Genomic DNA, 17,500 nt, shown 5'->3' on the forward strand with positions numbered 1-17,500 from the left:
AGCACAAATTTACCAATCAACTCATGGTAGATCTGAAGGGGTATTAGCGTAGTGAAGCTCTCTCTCTCTCTCTCTCTCTCTCTCTCTCTCTCTCTCTCTCTCTCTCTCTCTCAGTAAGCTTTCATTGCACTATTGGTTATAAACCAGGAACAGGATTTGCCCATTTTTCGTGGATAGAAAATGGGTATGAACAATCAAGAGGCAGTGGCATGTCACAACCAGTCATTTGAAATCATTCTGCAATATCATCGATTAGCTTTCTGGCTAAATTTTAGGTCCTTAAGGCCTCCTCATAAGAGGCAGTAGGCCTACGCAAAGGAGCTAACTAAAAATAGTAGTTTTGGTTGTTGAGTCTATCAAATGTTGTTTTGTTGATGCCCCTAATGTTCTAATTGAGTGGACTATTGACACAGTTTTGGCGCCCAAAATCACGACATTGGTCGTAAGAATTCTTAAAAGCCAGCCTAGAACTCAGCAACCTAATGCCATTCGATATGTTTTAAGTCTTCGTATATATAACTTTAGGTGAAATTTAAATGCAATAATGTTTACCTTAGTTACCCGTAACTTCTGAATGAAAGACGCTTGCAAACTTCAAAATTACATCTACTTTGTCACCGCAACTTCAAGATTGCTTAGTTTAAAACCGACTATGAAGGTTTTTAGCAGAAGATTAGTTCCCGTTTTTTAACTTGGCAACCGAAGCTCTTCAATAACAATATATCTGACACTTGAGCTTGTGTAACCTTCGATTAGAAAAGCCATTACGAAAGTTAAGCATTGTCTTATCACCACCTAACCTTGTCGTCTTTGCTCCATCATCGTCTAGAGTTGCTTTCAGATAACGGTATATCTCTGATTTACCGAAATCATAACTTGATTTTATAGTTTATATATCTAGAAGTATTTAAATAATGTCCGAGCGTGCTATATTCCCGCCTTTAACTATAGAAATTTAATTATTACCTTCTGGTGTTGTCTCTTGTCATCCTTGTTCCAACCTTTTTACAAGGCGTTGTTCGATCTTTCTGGCAACTCCGATCGCCAGAGTTGCCAACAAGTAAATATTGATGAAACCCTACTCAAAATTACAGATCGCCTAGAACCATCTCCTAGTTCTTGTGGGCTGTGATAGAGTTAAAACTGCTAGGTTTTCTTATATCAGGAAAATGAACAGGTTAGTATTGACTTCTTACATTGAATTTGAATTCAGTTAAGTGTTTACATTGAATTTGAATTCAGTTAATTGTTGTTTTGATGTGTTTTTGTAAGAAATAGTAACGAAGACTTACAGTGTCACTACCATGATGGTAGTTGGCGGGCGGGGTGGGGGCCAGTTGTTGCTTATAGTCGAACTGCCAGTGTTTCCAAGCCCTCATACTTGTCAGACGCAATATATTTGTTTTGCTTTTGTTTTTGATCGTTCACAGATCTGGAGACTGAGATTTGTATGTGTATGTTTGTGTACATGACTAACTCAAGCGTGTAAATGCAAAGGTATTTTGTAAACGAGGGTGGATATGTGAATACAAGTTAGTAGGACTTGATATATATATATATATATATATATATATATATATATATATATATATATATATATATATATATATATATATATACATTCTGTCCGTAAATACACAAGCACAATCCTTCTTCAATGAATGGTCATTGGCGCCAAGGACACGGATGTAGGACAACTAGGACACCTCCCTAAGACGCAAAAAAGCCTGAATGACGGAGTGTGATATTTTAGATGTGACGCAATGGATTGTTGAAGACGATGCAGTTTGTAGTTTGGGCAATGTTCGGTCTTCCTGAGGACGCATAATATTATACAGTGTTTATATATATATATATATATATATATATATATATATATATATATATATATATATATATGATTTGTTAATATGCAATTTGGCATAAATAAAGTGATTTTTTATTTTTTTTTAGGTTTCTATTATCAAGTGTATTGCATTGATGATGTTACTTTCACATTTACATAGACGCATACAATAACACACACACACACACACACACATATATATATATATATATATATATATATATATACAGAATATGTGTATATATAAATATATGTATCTGTATGTATGCATATATATAAATAAATTTTATATATACATATAGATACGCAGACGTATATATATGTACATATATATATATATATATATATATATATATATATATATATATATATATATATATATTTACACTCATATATACATACATACACACATACATACATATAATTTTTACAGCATGTATGCGAACCCGTCTGTGAAGGTGTCAGTATTGTACAACATTCGAAGCAAAATATACTTCGAATTTTAAGCTTATCTTTAACATTATTTAATGTCTACTTTGCATATCCCTAAAAGTGAAATTGTATCGATAAAAATAATTGTATATTTCTATATTTTTGGTATGTACTGAAGTATGTACAATTGTAAGAAAAAGTACAAAAATGATACTTTCAGAATTATTATTATTATTATTATTATTATTATTATTATTATTTTCTTTCAAGGACAATTGACATCACAAAGTTTCCTGAACACCTGGGCCAATTCTTCTACGTCATCAGCCCAAATAAGACTGCTTTTCAGTATGAGCACCAAATTCCAAATTACGTCAACGATGTAAGTGTTTAAAATGTCACCAACTTATCACACACAAATCACAAACATATTGAGCACAAGTCAAAAACTTGTTGATAGTGCTGACCAATGCTTCATTATCTGCCATTTGCCAGAGCTTGTTTCTCCCAAGGGTCTTTCTCCACTTACTGTTGTCGACTTGTTTTCAACGTGTTTGTAATATGTGTGTGATAAGTTGGCAAAATGTCTTGATATGTTTTACTGTAAGGTGCATTGAATACAAACCAATGACGTATTGGTAGTTTATGATTATACATTATTTGCCAAAGCTTGTTTCTCCACTTACAGTTGCCAGCTTGTTTTCAACATGTTTGTGATATGTATGCAACAAGTTGCCAACATGTTTATGACGTGTTTTTACTGTGGCGTGGATGCACATTACCCTTCTTTTTGTTTTCATTTATCATCTTATTATTAGCTTACGATTATACACAATTTGCCAAAGCTTGTTTCTTCACTTACAGTTGTCAGCTTGTTTTCAACATGTTTGTGATATGTATGCAATATGTTGCCAACATGCTTATGACTTGTTTTTACTGTAGTGTGGATGCACCTTTAACCTTCTCTTTCTTGTTTTCATTTATCATCTTATTATTAGCTTGGGATTATGCATAGTTTGCCAGAGCTTGTTTCGCCACTTACAATTGTCAGCTTGTTTTCAACATGTTTGTGATATGTACGATAAGTATGCAATATGTTTCCAACATGTTTATGACATGTTTTTACTGTAGTGTGGATGCATAGTACCTTTCGCTTTGTTGTTTTCATTTAACATATTATTAGCTTACTATTATACATAATTTGCCAAAGCTTGTTTCTCCGCTTACAGTTGTCAACTTGTTTTCACCATGTTTGTGATATGTATACAACATGTTGCCAACAAGTTTGTGACATGTTTTTACTGTAGTGTGGTTGCGCTCGTACCCTTCTGTCTAACTTTTTCTTTTATTAGCATCTTGTATTCACTGATCTAATTTTCTTTTCCAGGTTATTTATCTATATGTACTCTTCATGGTACTGGAAATCCTTGTTGCGAAGGCCAAGGGCAAAAAGGTTCACAGACTGAACGATGGACTGACTTCTTACGGACACGGCCTTGTTTATGAGACCTGCAAGTAAGTCGCATTTTATTTACACACACACACACACACACACACACACACACACACACACACACACACACACACACTCACATGTACAACTTTTGTTTTCCATTTATGAAAAATGAACACAACAAAATGTAAATATTGTTTTCGTGTTGAGGACCCGGTATCTATTGCTGCCCCTGAATAGATATTATTGCTTTGAGGATATGAACACCACAAAATGTAAATATTGTTTTCGTGTTGAGGACCCGGTATCTATTGCTGCCCCTGAATAGATATCGTTGCTTTGAGGATATGAACACCACAAAATGTAAATATTGTTTTCGTGTTGAGGACCCGGTATCTATTGCTGCCCCTGAATAGATATTGTTGCTTTGAGGATATGAACACCACAAAATGTAAATATTGTTTTCGTGTTGAGGACCCGGTATCTATTGCTGCCCCTGAATAGATATTGTTGCTTTGAGGATATGAACACCACAAAATGTAAATATTGTTTTCGTGTTGAGGACCCGGTATCTATTGCTGCCCTGAATAGATATTGTTGCTTTGAGGATATGAACACCACAAAATGTAAATATTGTTTTCGTGTTGAGGACCCGGTATCTATCGCTGCTCTTGAATAAAAAGTGCTTGATAAACAGTATCATAAGACCTTTTAAGCTTATCGCCACAGCAGTGAACCCTCGACACTGCTATCTTCCTATATTTTTCTGATTTTTTTCCTCATTTCATAAAGACTGCTATACCCCTAGTTACTGGGTGCTTTCATCAAGTGAATATTCCCCATGATTTTTAAACCAGGTTATATTCACTGATGTAATCTTACGAAATTGGTATTTGGTTAGCAGTGAAATGACTGAAAGACAGAATCTGAATATTATTGGCTATAAATCCTCTTCAGTTTCTCACAAGGAAGTCTTCCAAATTCACAGTTGATATTTTTATGACACCCAAAATGGTTTACCCAATCTGAAATTGATCCTGTTTTGTTCTGAGTTTTCGTAAGACACTCACTTCACCTTCTGTCGCTCAAATTCAATAAAAGCTTTGTAAAATTTATGGTAAATATCGCATAACCATTTTTTTTATTGCATGTTTGATATCTCATAAAAATTTCTGCAGTTTCCGGATATTGCAGAATTTCAGTTACGGAATATGAACACCTTAATAGTCTTTTCCATAGGGATGGGTTCATCTTCTGAATAATAATAATAATAATAATAATAATAATAATAATAATAATAATAATAATAATAATAATAATAATAATAATAATAATAATAATGATGATGATGATGTTGCCAATTTTTATTAAATTTTCGAATCTTTTGATAGTTGACAGTTCATCACCATATAATATATGGCATAACATTATTATTATTATTATTATTATTATTATTATTATTATTATTATTATTATTATTATTATTATTATTATTATTTTTATTATTATTATTATTATTATTATTTCCAGAACCATTGATTCTTCTTCAGTTCCCAAGATTTTTAGAATCATGTGATAGCTGATAGTTCATCACCATATAATATATGGCATAACATTATTATTATTGTTATTATTATTATTACTATTATTATTATTATTATTATTATTATTATTATTATTATTATTATTATTATTATTATTATTATTTCCAGAGCCACTGATTCTTCTTCAATTCCCTACAGGCTGTTCACCAGAGGATTCGAACTCATAGGATACACTTGGCTGTACGAGCGCCGGTTCATTGACCTGGATTGGTCATCTCCGCTGACCTGGTGGGTTGCGGCCATAGGGGTCGATTTTGCATATTATTGGACTCATCGACTGACGCATGGTACGGTCGATCTTGCCAGGATTACTCTATTAATCCTGGGTTTTGCCAGGTCATAAAGAGAATGATTATGTATATACATATATAAATAGATAGATAGATAGACAGATAGACAGATAGATAGATAGATAGATATGTATAGGTGGATTCTGTTTGGTGCCACCTTTCCCCCTCTCACAAATTATTGAAGGATGGGGCTGCAAGCCACCACACACACTTTTCTACCTTTGCTGCGACCCAATACAGTCTACTATCCACCAGGGACATAACTCGCCCTCAGGTCAGCAGAAGCGCAAAAGGCTCTCCCAGGCACCTAATGTTAACCGTCTTTTCCGAAAATAACTTTAAGGCCTCCTTTCCAAAAAAAAAAAAAAAAAAAAGCTTTAAGGCCTATAAGTCTAAAGGCCTCTTTTCCAAAAAAAAAAAACTTTCAGCACCGGAAACTCCTGTTGAAAGTTCTCTCTCTCTCTCTCTCTCTCTCTCTCTCTCTCTCTCTCTCTCTCTCTCTCTCTCTCTCTCCCCAGTCCTGATTGACCTATAGGCCTATCTCCGTTGTCTTCAATCTCCTTAAATGTTCTCCTGAAGGCCTTCTTAATTTTATAGGCCTACCTCCTTTCATGTCTTTAAACGCTTCTTTATTTTTTGTGAGCCTACCACTATTCTGAACTTTTCTCTCTCTCTCCTGTCCTGATTTGATCAATAGGCCTACCTCCTTTCATAGCTTTAATTTTATTCCCAACTTCCCCTCCCACTTTAGGCCTAAATTTATATAAGCCTACTAATGTAATGTACTTCGCTGCTGTGGCTTAAATAGTTTTCATTTACTGTCAGAAAACATCAGCAAGAGTTTTTGGTCCCTTTGAGATGGCGGGATCTTTCTTCATTCCAGATTCTGTGAATGGGTAGTTTTTCTTTAAACATTTTACGAATGAACAGATATCAAAGTTATATAGGTTTGTCGTCTTATTTTCAATCCATCTATCGGCGATTTCTCTTGAAGACAACACTGACTATATAGTCAGTCTGTTTGGAATCTTGCGTAAGTCCAGTTTCCTGGAACCTCTTCAAATAGCTAATATCCCTTTTCCCAGATTATAAATTTAGTTTTCATAGTGTAAGAACTGTGTGGGACCTTTCTGTTGTGCTATTTTTCGGTTACCCACTTTTTTTCTTTCCATTTTCCACGAAAAAAGTTTATATTTGTGGGGATGTTTTTTGCAATTAGAACCTCAAAAGTTCAAGCGATGATGCAATGCATTTTACTATCCTGAAACCTGAAACAATTCTTGTACCTTTATGGTTTATTTATTTTTATATTTTTACCTATTTATTTTTTTATTTATTGATCTATTAATTTATCTTTTTTTCTAATAACTGATCTCCTCTTTCTGTATCTCCCATTATTTTGTGCAGTTTCTTTAAAAAAATACAAATTCTTTGGAAGCCTGAATTTCAAGTCAGTGCCCCCTTTGGGATTTTTCCATAAGAATAGGGTTCATCTTCTGTATAATAATAATAATAATAATAATAATAATAATAATAATAATAATAATAATAATAATAATAATAATAATAATACTAATAATAATAATAATAATACTAATAATAATAATAATACTAATAATAATAATAATAATAATAATAATAATAATAATAATAATAGTTAATAATAATAATAGTGAAGATCTAAATCATTGTTAAATTCTTAAACGTAAGCTCTTGCTCACCAGATTAATCTTGGAGATATCAGCCTGAAGATTTAATCTCTTTTCCCCCCATTCTCTCTCTCTCTCTCTCTTTCTCATTACTTGTGACCTTCTGACCTTTTCTCCTTGTTCCCTTGTTCTATTCCTTGCTTCCTCTTCTGGCCCCATCCACCATTATTTGACCGAGACATTGGCCTAAAGATTTCTCTCTCTCTCTCTCTCTCTCTCTCTCTCTCTCTCTCTCTCTGTCATTACTTGTGACCTTTTGACCTTCTCTCCTTTTTTCCTTGTTCCCTCTTATCCCTCCCATTCATCATTATTTGACCTGTGACCTTTTTCTCTCTTTATTTCCGCCGATGGAATCGGCAGAAGTGAATCTGATCTGGGCCACTCACCAAGTCCACCATTCCTCCGAGGACTACAACCTCACGACCGCCATCCGCCAGTCGATGTTCCAGAGGCTCTTCGCCGTCGGGATGCACCAGCCCTTGGCTCTGCTGGGGGTTCCCCTTCCAGCGGTCATCGTCCACATGCACTTCAATCTGCTCTTCCAGTTCTGGATCCACACGGAAGTGGTGGGCGATTGCGGGCCCCTGGAATGGGTCTTCAATACCCCTTCTCATCACAGGGTTCATCACGGTGAGGTCTTTTGGTGCTTGCTTGGCTCTCTCTCTCTCTCTCTCTCTCTCTCTCTCTCTCTCTCTCTCTCTCTCTCTCTCTTTCTGTGTGTCTTGAGCTTTCTATTGATTTTTTATCGCTGGGAAAACTTTGATGAATTTAAAGCTCTGCTACATTGATGAAATGGACATTGGTCTAATGGAAAAACCAAACAGTTTCGGTCTAAAGTTTGCAGCCTTCATAACCTCTTCGTATCCAATCCATTCCAAAAATTCTGACTCTAATAACAGTAAAAGAATATACTTTGGTAAATAAATGATAAGAATAACTACAGGTTAAGAATAATAAAAAAAATATTTGTCAAGACCAGACGCCATAACACTTTTGTGCGTCTAATTTTAAAGAAGACACACTTAGACCGACAAATTCCCAATTTCCCTCCAGGTGCCAACAAGTGGTGCCTAGACAAGAACTATGCAGGCGTCCTGATCATCTGGGACCGCCTTTTCGGCACTTTTGAGCCCGAGAAGAAGGACGAGAAGATCGTCTACGGACTGGTGTCCCAGCCTCAGTCTAACAATGTCATATGGCTTCAGGTAAGGCGGATGATGTTGGTATTGACTTACTGAAATTCAGGCTGTCAAGCGGAGTACCGCTGGGTGGTGCGCTTCCAGCCATTCAGAAGCTAACAGTGAAAAGATTCAGTTGGATTGTTGATTTATTGAAAACTCAGGTTGTCAAGCGGGGTACTACTGGGTGGGGCGCTTCCAGCCATTCAGAAGCTAAGACAGTGAAAAGATTGAGTTGTATTGTTGATTTATTGAAAATTTAGGCTGTCAAGCAGAGTACTGCTGGGTGGGGCGCTTCCAGCCATTCAGAAACTAAAACAGATTGAGTTTTGGTGGTTGGGCAGCAGCAAGATCTTAAAGAGATCCAGAAAATAAGGGAGATTAAGTACATGAAGTACAATGACCTTAAAGGTGCAACTAGGAAAACAACCCTAGTTGCACTAAGAAGGAACAGTTAGAGATGTTGGATAGCTAGGTTGAAGACAGGAATCAAGAATGGAGGTGCTGTGAAAGGCTGAAAAGTAGATTTAGCCAGTGGGGGCACTGTAGCTGAGTGGTACAGAGCACGGCTTGCATTTACTAGGTGCCTAGGTTGCTCTAGGCCTGCTGACCACCTTGGAGCGAACAATTGTTCTCTTAAAAACTGAGAAACCATAAGGCTGTGCCCTTCTGGCTCCATTCCTTGCAATAAAGGAAAGAGGCTCAAGGTCATATATATATATATATATATATATATATATATATATATATATATATATATATATATATATATATATATATATATATATATATATATATATATATATATATATATATATATATATATATATATATATAAAATTCAACGATAATCATGAGTAACTACCTGTAGATCTAGTTAATACCAGCATTTCTGGCATGTATACAATAAGTCTGACCTAACCTAACCTTGGTAATTGTGGAAGAATATCAGTAAGTTTTATTAATTTCCTTCGTTATTTTGGATAAACATATTTGTATTTATGTGTATTCAGTGGCAATTATTCATAACTATGAATTTATCCCATTGATTTGCACTCCAAGACATATGTCAGAAAAATCTTACAAACATATTCAAAACTTCCATTTTTTATATTCCTGTAACAATAACAAGATCTTCCTTAATCGGGTCAATCCGGATGATTTCAAGGATAGCCGGATAATCTGGGGATAATCTCTTTTCCAGCTCTCATAAGAAAAAGTAAACTCATGGAAAATTCCAGATTATCCTGGATGATCTGCCGTTTTAGTCTTCTGTAAAAGGAAACTATTGTGCCGGCTTTGTCTGTCCGTCCGCCCTCAGATCTTAAAAACTACTGAGGCTAGAGGGCTGCAAATTGGTATGTTGATCATCCACACTCCGATCATCAAACATACCAAATTGCAGCCCTCTAACCTCGGTAGTTTTGATTTTATTTAAGGTTAAAGTTAGCCATAATCGTGTTTCTGGCAACTATATAGGACAGGCCACCACCAGGCCGTAGTTAAAGTTTCATGGGCTGCAGCTCATACAGCACTATACCGAAAGATAGATCTATTTTCGGTGGCCTTGATTATACACCGTACAGAAAACTCGATTGCGCCGAAGTAGTGTGAATGAATTGTAAAACATTAACACTTGTCAGCAACTTATTATACACATATCACAAACAGGTTGAAAACATGAACATGTTGGCAACTTATCACCTACTTATAAAAAACCTGTTAAAAACATGAACCCATTGGCAACTTATTGCATACATACCACAAACAAGTTGAAAACATATCAACAACTGTAAGTGAACAAACCATTACAATTAATAACAAGCACAAGTTGGCACCTTATTGCAGACAAATCATAAACAGGTTGAAAACATAAATGCATGTTGACAACTTATTGCATACATCATTACATTGAAAAAAAGCACACGTCAGCGACTTATCGCCAATCTCTTTAGCTGTTACTTCTTGATGCAGCTGGTGGGCTTTCTCTCAGCTCCACTACTTCTTTTCTCTTTGTCTTGCTGTCCAACTCCCTCTTTCCACTGTATCAAAGCTAAATGGCCGAAAGTGCCCCAGTGCTCAGCTTGACAGCCTAAAATTTCATAAACCCATCCAGACTGTAAGATTAATGGAACATTTTATAGAGCATCTTCAAACACTGGAGAATCAACCTATCTTTACTTTCCTCCAGTTCTTCTACTTCAGAGAAGTCTTCAACAAGGCCAGGAGCATGACAACTTGGAGTGACACTCTGAAAGCCATCTTCTACGGGCCAGGATGGTACCCTGGGACCCCTCGTTTAGGGGACCCAGACGCCCTGCCCGACAAAACAGAACCAAGGCCCAAATACGACCCAGATATTTCCAATGCAGAAAAGGCCTACGTTCTGGGACACTTCTTCGTCACGCTGATAATCCAGCAGATTCTGACGCAGCAGTTGATGGTGAGTTACAGAATATTAAGGACTGGGTCACGGGTTGACTGAGACAGTAATATGAGCCTTTTCAGCATTAGATCTGCATTGGTTTGATGCTTAGAGTTCATAGACTGATGGTTTTCCTAACCAGTTGATCGGTTTAATCAGTTGCCAAACATCAGTGTTTTAAGAGATGTGATAAAAACTAAATTAGTGGAGAAAAAGGCTGTGATTATATTTTTCAGGGCAGTATCAAGGCTCTCTCTCTCTCTCTCTCTCTCTCTCTCTCTCTCTCTCTCTCTATGTATATATACATGTATATGTATATACATATATATACGTATATGAATATATATATATATATATATATATATATATATATATATATATATATATATATATATATATATATATATATATATAATATATATAAATGCGGAGAAAAAAATACCTCTGGACTTGCAAACCCGTCCTGAGAGAGGACCCAATCTTAATCAACCCCTAGAGCTGTATCTTTTTTTTTCAGGAATTTTCCTGGTACACCTGTCTGGCTTACTCGACCTTCATACTGGCATCCGTGGGCAACGTGGGGGCAATATACGACGGCTGGGCATGGGCGCCAGTCCTGGAGGCCGCCCGCTGCATAGGCTACGTGGCCTACGCCCAAAAGTATGCCGTCTTCGGGACTCCCGCCCTGGACGACGCCGTGATCCTATACTTCGCGGCGTCGACGCTATTTTGGGCCTCTAGGAGTTTGGGCAGTCTGAGGCTGTCTTTGAAGACGGCCAAGATTGAGTAGAAGAGAGAGAGAGAGAGAGAGAGAGAGAGAGAGAGAGATATCATTTGTTAATATTTACAGAAAGTATCAGCTCTTACTTTGAAGAGAGAGAGAGAGAGAGAGAGAGTATTATTCGTAATATTTACAGAGGCAATGGTACTAGCTCTTACTTGAGAGAGAGAGAGAGAGAGAGAGAGAGAGAGAGAGAGAGAGAGAGAGAGAGAGAGAGAGAGGTCAGTGACGTGAACATTCAACTGTTCGCCATTTGGTGCGTTTGCTTCCTAAAAAAAATAAAAAAAAAACATATGCCTAAATTCTGTTCATCATCCTCACTCCGTTTTCAAGGTTATTATACACTTTGATTCTCTCTCTTCATTTTTATTCAGTTTTCTTCATTATTCATTTTTCGTCGTTCAACAATATTATAAGGTTCAATCACACAATTCTCATTCATATGTATGAAATTGTGGCGAAGTCATTTTTCTTAAGGTCAGAAAGACATACAGACTTATCGTACGGGGCAATTCCTGAGTCTGCTGGCTTAATTCGGTTATAACATGCGAACCTCACTCTCTCACTCACACACAGCTCTAACCCTGTGCTTAAATTAAAACATGCCTTTTGTGTAATATTCTCTCTCTCATCTAACCCTGTGCTTAGATTAAAACAAGCCTTGTGTGTAATATTCTCTCTCTCTCTCTCTCTCTCTCTGCTCTAACCCTGTGCTTAAATTAGAACAAATCTTTTGTGTAATATTCTCTCTCTCTCTGCTCTAACCTTGTGCTTAAAGCAAGCCTTTTGTTTAATTTTCTCTCTCATCTAGCCCTGTGCTTAAATTAAAACAAGCCTTCTGTGTAATATTCTCTCTCTACTCTAACCCTGTGCTTACAACAAACCTTTTAGAACAAGCTTTTCGTATGATATTCTCTCTCTCTCTCTCTCTCTCTCTCTCTCTCTCTCTCAGCAAGCTCGGTCTAGCGTTCCTCTGCAGAACTAATTTTCTTTGATGGAGGATAATTGAGGTACTTTTGTCCCGATGGAGAGAAAAGTGATTCCCGTCGATAGCGTTGTATATCTTTTGATATAACCTTCTTTATCGTCTCTTTTTTTATATCTATTCTCCTTGCTTCTTTTCTCCGTGTAATCTTTCTTCACACGCGATCGACATCATGAAGCCTTGAGTGCTGCTTGCCTACATACGAGTACATACGGATACACGATATATATATATATATATATATATATATATATATATATATATATATATATATATATATATATATATTTACTCTGTATATATCAGCCTAGCCACATAGCCTAGATTTCTCCAAAGTAAATAATGTTCTTTTTTTCTGGGAATACATTTCGTATCTTCAGAATTTGAGTAGAATTGAAAAGAAAGTATAATTGTGAAAATGAACCAAAGGGTTTATCAGCTACAGAACTGTATTCTGTGCGGAAATGCTAACAAAATACAGGTTAATGCATAGTATACAGAGTTCACAATACAGAATAAGGTACAGTAAACGTACGTACAGTCAAGCTTTAGTCTCTCTCTCTCTCTGTTTATTGATCCTTAATCATTCTCTCAGTGCTTTAGGCCTCCCTTATAATGTCATACAATAGTCAGGTGCTGTTGTTTTTGTTCAAATCACGATAAACATTCACTATGCCTACGTCATGTGGAAAAGTTAACTGTGGACTATGACTAACTCTCGTGTACAGCCGCTATAGCGTATAATCAAGGCCACCGAAAATAGATCTATCTTCCGGTGGTCTCGGTATAATGCTTGTGAGCCGCGGCCCATGAAAGTTTAGCCACGGCCTGGTGGTGGCCTTTCCTATATCATTGGCAGAAGCACGATTATGGCTAATTTTAACCGTAAATGAAATAAAAACTACTGAGGCTAGAGGGCTGCAATTTGGTATGTTTGGTGATTGGAGGGTGGATGATCAACATACCAATTTGCATCCCTATAACCTCAGTAGTTTTTAAGATCTGAGGCCGGACAGAATAAAAGTGCGGGCGGAAAGACAAAGCCGGCATAATAGCTTTCTTTTACAGAAAACTAAAAACTCCTTATCACATGGATTTTGAATGCTGGAAAGGCATTTAACCAGACTGTGGCTACGCCATTTTAGAGTACAATAGTCACTCAGTCGATTATGAATGAATTTTAAAACTTGAGAAGGGTCCAGAGTGGAAAACATTATGTTTATAAAGATCATTTGATAACCTGTAGCTTAAGGATTATATGTATTAAGGAATCTCTGTTTTATTTGGTTCTGCTGATAACTCGACTTCCTTTGGCGCAAAACCCATTACTATTGATAGCAGCTTTGTTGAAACAACCAATTTTGTTGTTCCCTATGGTGTTCTCGGCAACCGTCCATTCCTCTGGCTTTGTCACAAAGAGGATGAAGAGTGAACTGAAATGAATTTAGGCCCAAGGGCGGTGCACTGACGGCGCTACCCCACTACGGTGTTTTGAAAACAATTCTTTGATATTTTGATAAAGACGGAGGCAAAGACTTGTCACCTAGTTGCATTGAGAACCAGAATTGTTAATCTCATTATCATCGAATTGTCCCCTTTAAAAAACTAGGCTGAGAAGCTAAGTGCTGTCACTTCCAGCCATTCAGTGCTTCAGTAAGTGAAGCTAAAAGAGGAAGTTGCACAGCAAGCTGGAAGAAGTGAAGTACAGTCAAGTAAAAGGATAAGAAGTGGGTGCAGCTATGTGCCCAAGGGACGCCGCAAACGTTTACTTATTCATTTGAAACTAAAGGTTATTATCCTGTAAACTGAAGCTGGAGATGCAGTAGATATGATTATATGCTTCCTTAGGGCGGAAGATGTTCTTTTAGCGACCAAACCATCCATCAAAAACGTTTACTAGCCATTAAGTAAACAACCAGTAACTTAAAACATTGGTTACTGAAAATGCTTTTTCGTCGACTGACCGTATCCAGTCCAAAATCAGCCTACAGGAGAACGTGTCGGTTTATTTGCTAAAAAGTTGTGTAGAGATTTTGCGCCTTTTATCAGTGAATAATGAAAGTAATCTGATTAACCTGAGTGGACAAATGTACTTTTATCCCCCCGCCCCCCAAAAAAGTGAAAATGTTAGGGGAAACATTTCTAAGACTGTTTGAAGACTTATTGCCACAGAATTTTAGTCGGTTTGGAAATGTACCACATTTATTAGACTTGATTCGTTTCTGAAGTGAATCGAATTTTGGTAAGAGTTCTGAAGGATTGTAAATGTGAATAGTTGATTTTATGTAATTTCTGAAATTGATCAGTGTTTTGCAAGACCTTATTTATAGATAGCTAATGCCATAAACGTACCTTATAAGATTTTAAAGTGGCTCAATCTTTTAAAAGACGTAGGCCTTATTCAAAAGACCTCCAATGCAACAACTTTTGTTTTGAAATGCGTTGTGAAGAATGGTTAGTTTTGAAATGAATCGGAGATTTGAAAGGCGTTATTTAAAGGGGTTAAACACTGCCAATGCCATGAACTTAAATTAGAAATTTCCACAATGACCCAGAATTTCTCAAGACCTAGGTCTGATTCAAAAGCCTGCCAATACAACAACTTTTGTTTTGAAATGCATCATAGAGATCGGTTAGTTTTGAAATGGATTAAAGTTTTGCTGCAAGACACTATTTCAAGACTGTTAATGCCACATACTTGTCTCAAAAAAGTTTTAAAGCGAATCACATCTGTAGCAAAACCTAGGCCTAACTCAAAAGATTCATAATGCAACAACTTTTGATTCGAAATGCATCGTGATGACCGGTTAGTTCTGAAATGAATCAAGAGTTCCGAAGGTCACTATTCAAGGTTAGTTCTGAAATGAATCAAGAGTTCCGAAGGCCACCATTCCAGGTTAGCTTTGAAACGAATCAGAGTTACGCCGGACACCATTTGAAGTTAGTACAGTACTGAAATGGATCAAAGATACGCAGGCCACTATTCAAGGTTAGTTTTGAACTGAATCCAAGTTTGCAAGAAACATTCAAAGGCAGCGAATGCCATAAAATGTTTCAAAATGAACTAAACTGTTGCTAAACCTGCGCCTAATCCAAAACCTTCAAGAGCCTGATAATACAGGAAGTTTCGAAATGCATCGTGGAGACCGGTTCCCAAACAACAAACGATCTGTGGTCTGACGTCTCCTTTCTGACCAAAACATCCTCCAGACTTCCAAGAATTGTGGCCTCACATCCTAGAACCCGAGACTTCGGGCCGACAGGATGATAAAAATGAAGAAGGAACCTGTTCGACCGGTCACCGCGCCCTTGAGATGTTTGTCGGACGCGGGAAAACCGTATTCGTGGGTCATCTCGGCTACGCTTAATGGTAAGTTGATTTATTTTTCTTTATATAAAAATTCATGTGTAGTTTTGTTACTTGAGGAGATAGTAGGTCGTATTGATATTCCATTGAACCCAACTGATCTTTTTTCTGATGCTGTTTGTATAGTTTAGACCGTTACTGAAATCTATATAGTGATCCAGTTTACACCAGGATGGACCAGGAAAAAAAACCGGTTTTGTAAAAAGTTCTTTTCCTTCATTCGTTTACTTCGCAGTTCAAACTGATCATATATCTGTATTGCATAATTTTTCATAAGTTTTTTGTTTTATTTTTTACCGCTGTAACTAATAATTTCATTCATTTCCCAATTACTTCAAATAGGCCTATGTTGATCAACACGCCCTTCTCTGGTCGTCATCAAAGACCTTTGGTCCTCTGACGCCAGATAAATCGGAATCAATCAAAAGATCACAGTTATAGGTGATTCTTAAGTTCCCCTTAATCTTATCCAGTGGTTTTTATTCAGTTCACCTAATTCATAATTGATCTTCCTGTTCGTGCTGGAGAGGAATACCGTACCGTAGTAGTATCGTACGTACCATTGATTTTTTATTTCCGTACGTTACTGTACGTGTAAAAATGCCGTACCTTCGTACCTGTAGAGGAAAGTCTTAGTTTTTTCAAGTTTCCGTGCCTAACGATACGGGTTAAAATGCCGTACTTGTAGAGGCAAATAATTTTTTGTTTATTTCCGTACCTTACGGTACGTTAAATGCCGTACCGTCTCCGTACTTTTAAAGGCAAATCACTTTTACTTTTTATTTTCGTACCTTGCGGTACGTGTAAAAATGCCGTACCGTCTCCGTAGTTTTAAGGGAACATATTTTCAGAAATTAGTCTCTTAGCTTTTTTTTTTTTTTTGACAGATACAACAATTCCAATAATTTTTTAATGGCTCTTATTCATTGCTTATACAATTAATAATAATAATAATAATAATAATAATAATAATAATAATAATAATAATAATAATAATAATAATAATAATAATAATATCTTTTAAATTCTTGGTATGACAAAGATGTTTAAATCATAATTGTCAAACATGAGCTTAATTTAACTGCCAAAAAAAAATTACAACTTTTGCAGTTATTTTTGTTCAATGGAATTACATATTGCACTGAAAAAACTTAAGGAATATATATATATATATATATATATATATATATATATATATATATATATATATATATATATATATGATTTATAAAAAATTTTTCTTGAAGTAGTTTTGTCAATATATCTCATTCCAAATTGCTCCTCAGTAACTGAAGGCGTTAACTGATCCCTATAATTGTACTGATATGATTTTAAGAAATAAGTAAGGACGTAATTACTAAGCTAAAACTACTTTTCTGGAGAGAGAAAGAGAGAGAGAGCCATAACTACTTTCCTGGTTACAGTGGAGA

General features: G+C 36.1%; 1 protein-coding gene across 2 annotated transcripts in view; it reads left to right on the plus strand.

The window, feature by feature from the left end:
- Positions 1 to 11,953, plus strand: part of LOC136848259 (alkylglycerol monooxygenase-like) — a 12,374-nt gene extending 421 nt beyond the window's left edge. The window contains exons 1-8 of one of the 2 annotated variants that reach the window (XM_067120642.1): positions 1,050 to 1,177; positions 2,549 to 2,660; positions 3,666 to 3,793; positions 5,474 to 5,622; positions 7,695 to 7,964; positions 8,388 to 8,539; positions 10,704 to 10,955; positions 11,455 to 11,953. In XM_067120642.1, coding sequence (XP_066976743.1) covers positions 1,170 to 1,177; positions 2,549 to 2,660; positions 3,666 to 3,793; positions 5,474 to 5,622; positions 7,695 to 7,964; positions 8,388 to 8,539; positions 10,704 to 10,955; positions 11,455 to 11,727 — 1,344 coding nt within the window. In that variant the 5' untranslated portion in view covers positions 1,050 to 1,169 and the 3' untranslated portion in view covers positions 11,728 to 11,953. Of the gene's footprint in view, positions 1 to 1,049; positions 1,178 to 2,548; positions 2,661 to 3,665; positions 3,794 to 5,473; positions 5,623 to 7,694; positions 7,965 to 8,387; positions 8,540 to 10,703; positions 10,956 to 11,454 lie in introns of those variants that run through there. The other variant, XM_067120643.1, reaches the window with a different exon arrangement.
- Positions 11,954 to 17,500: the final 5,547 nt, after the last annotated feature.

The sequence above is a fragment of the Macrobrachium rosenbergii genome, chromosome 18 (genome assembly GCF_040412425.1).
Source record: "Macrobrachium rosenbergii isolate ZJJX-2024 chromosome 18, ASM4041242v1, whole genome shotgun sequence".
In the NCBI taxonomy this organism is placed as follows: Eukaryota; Metazoa; Arthropoda; class Malacostraca; order Decapoda; family Palaemonidae; genus Macrobrachium; species Macrobrachium rosenbergii.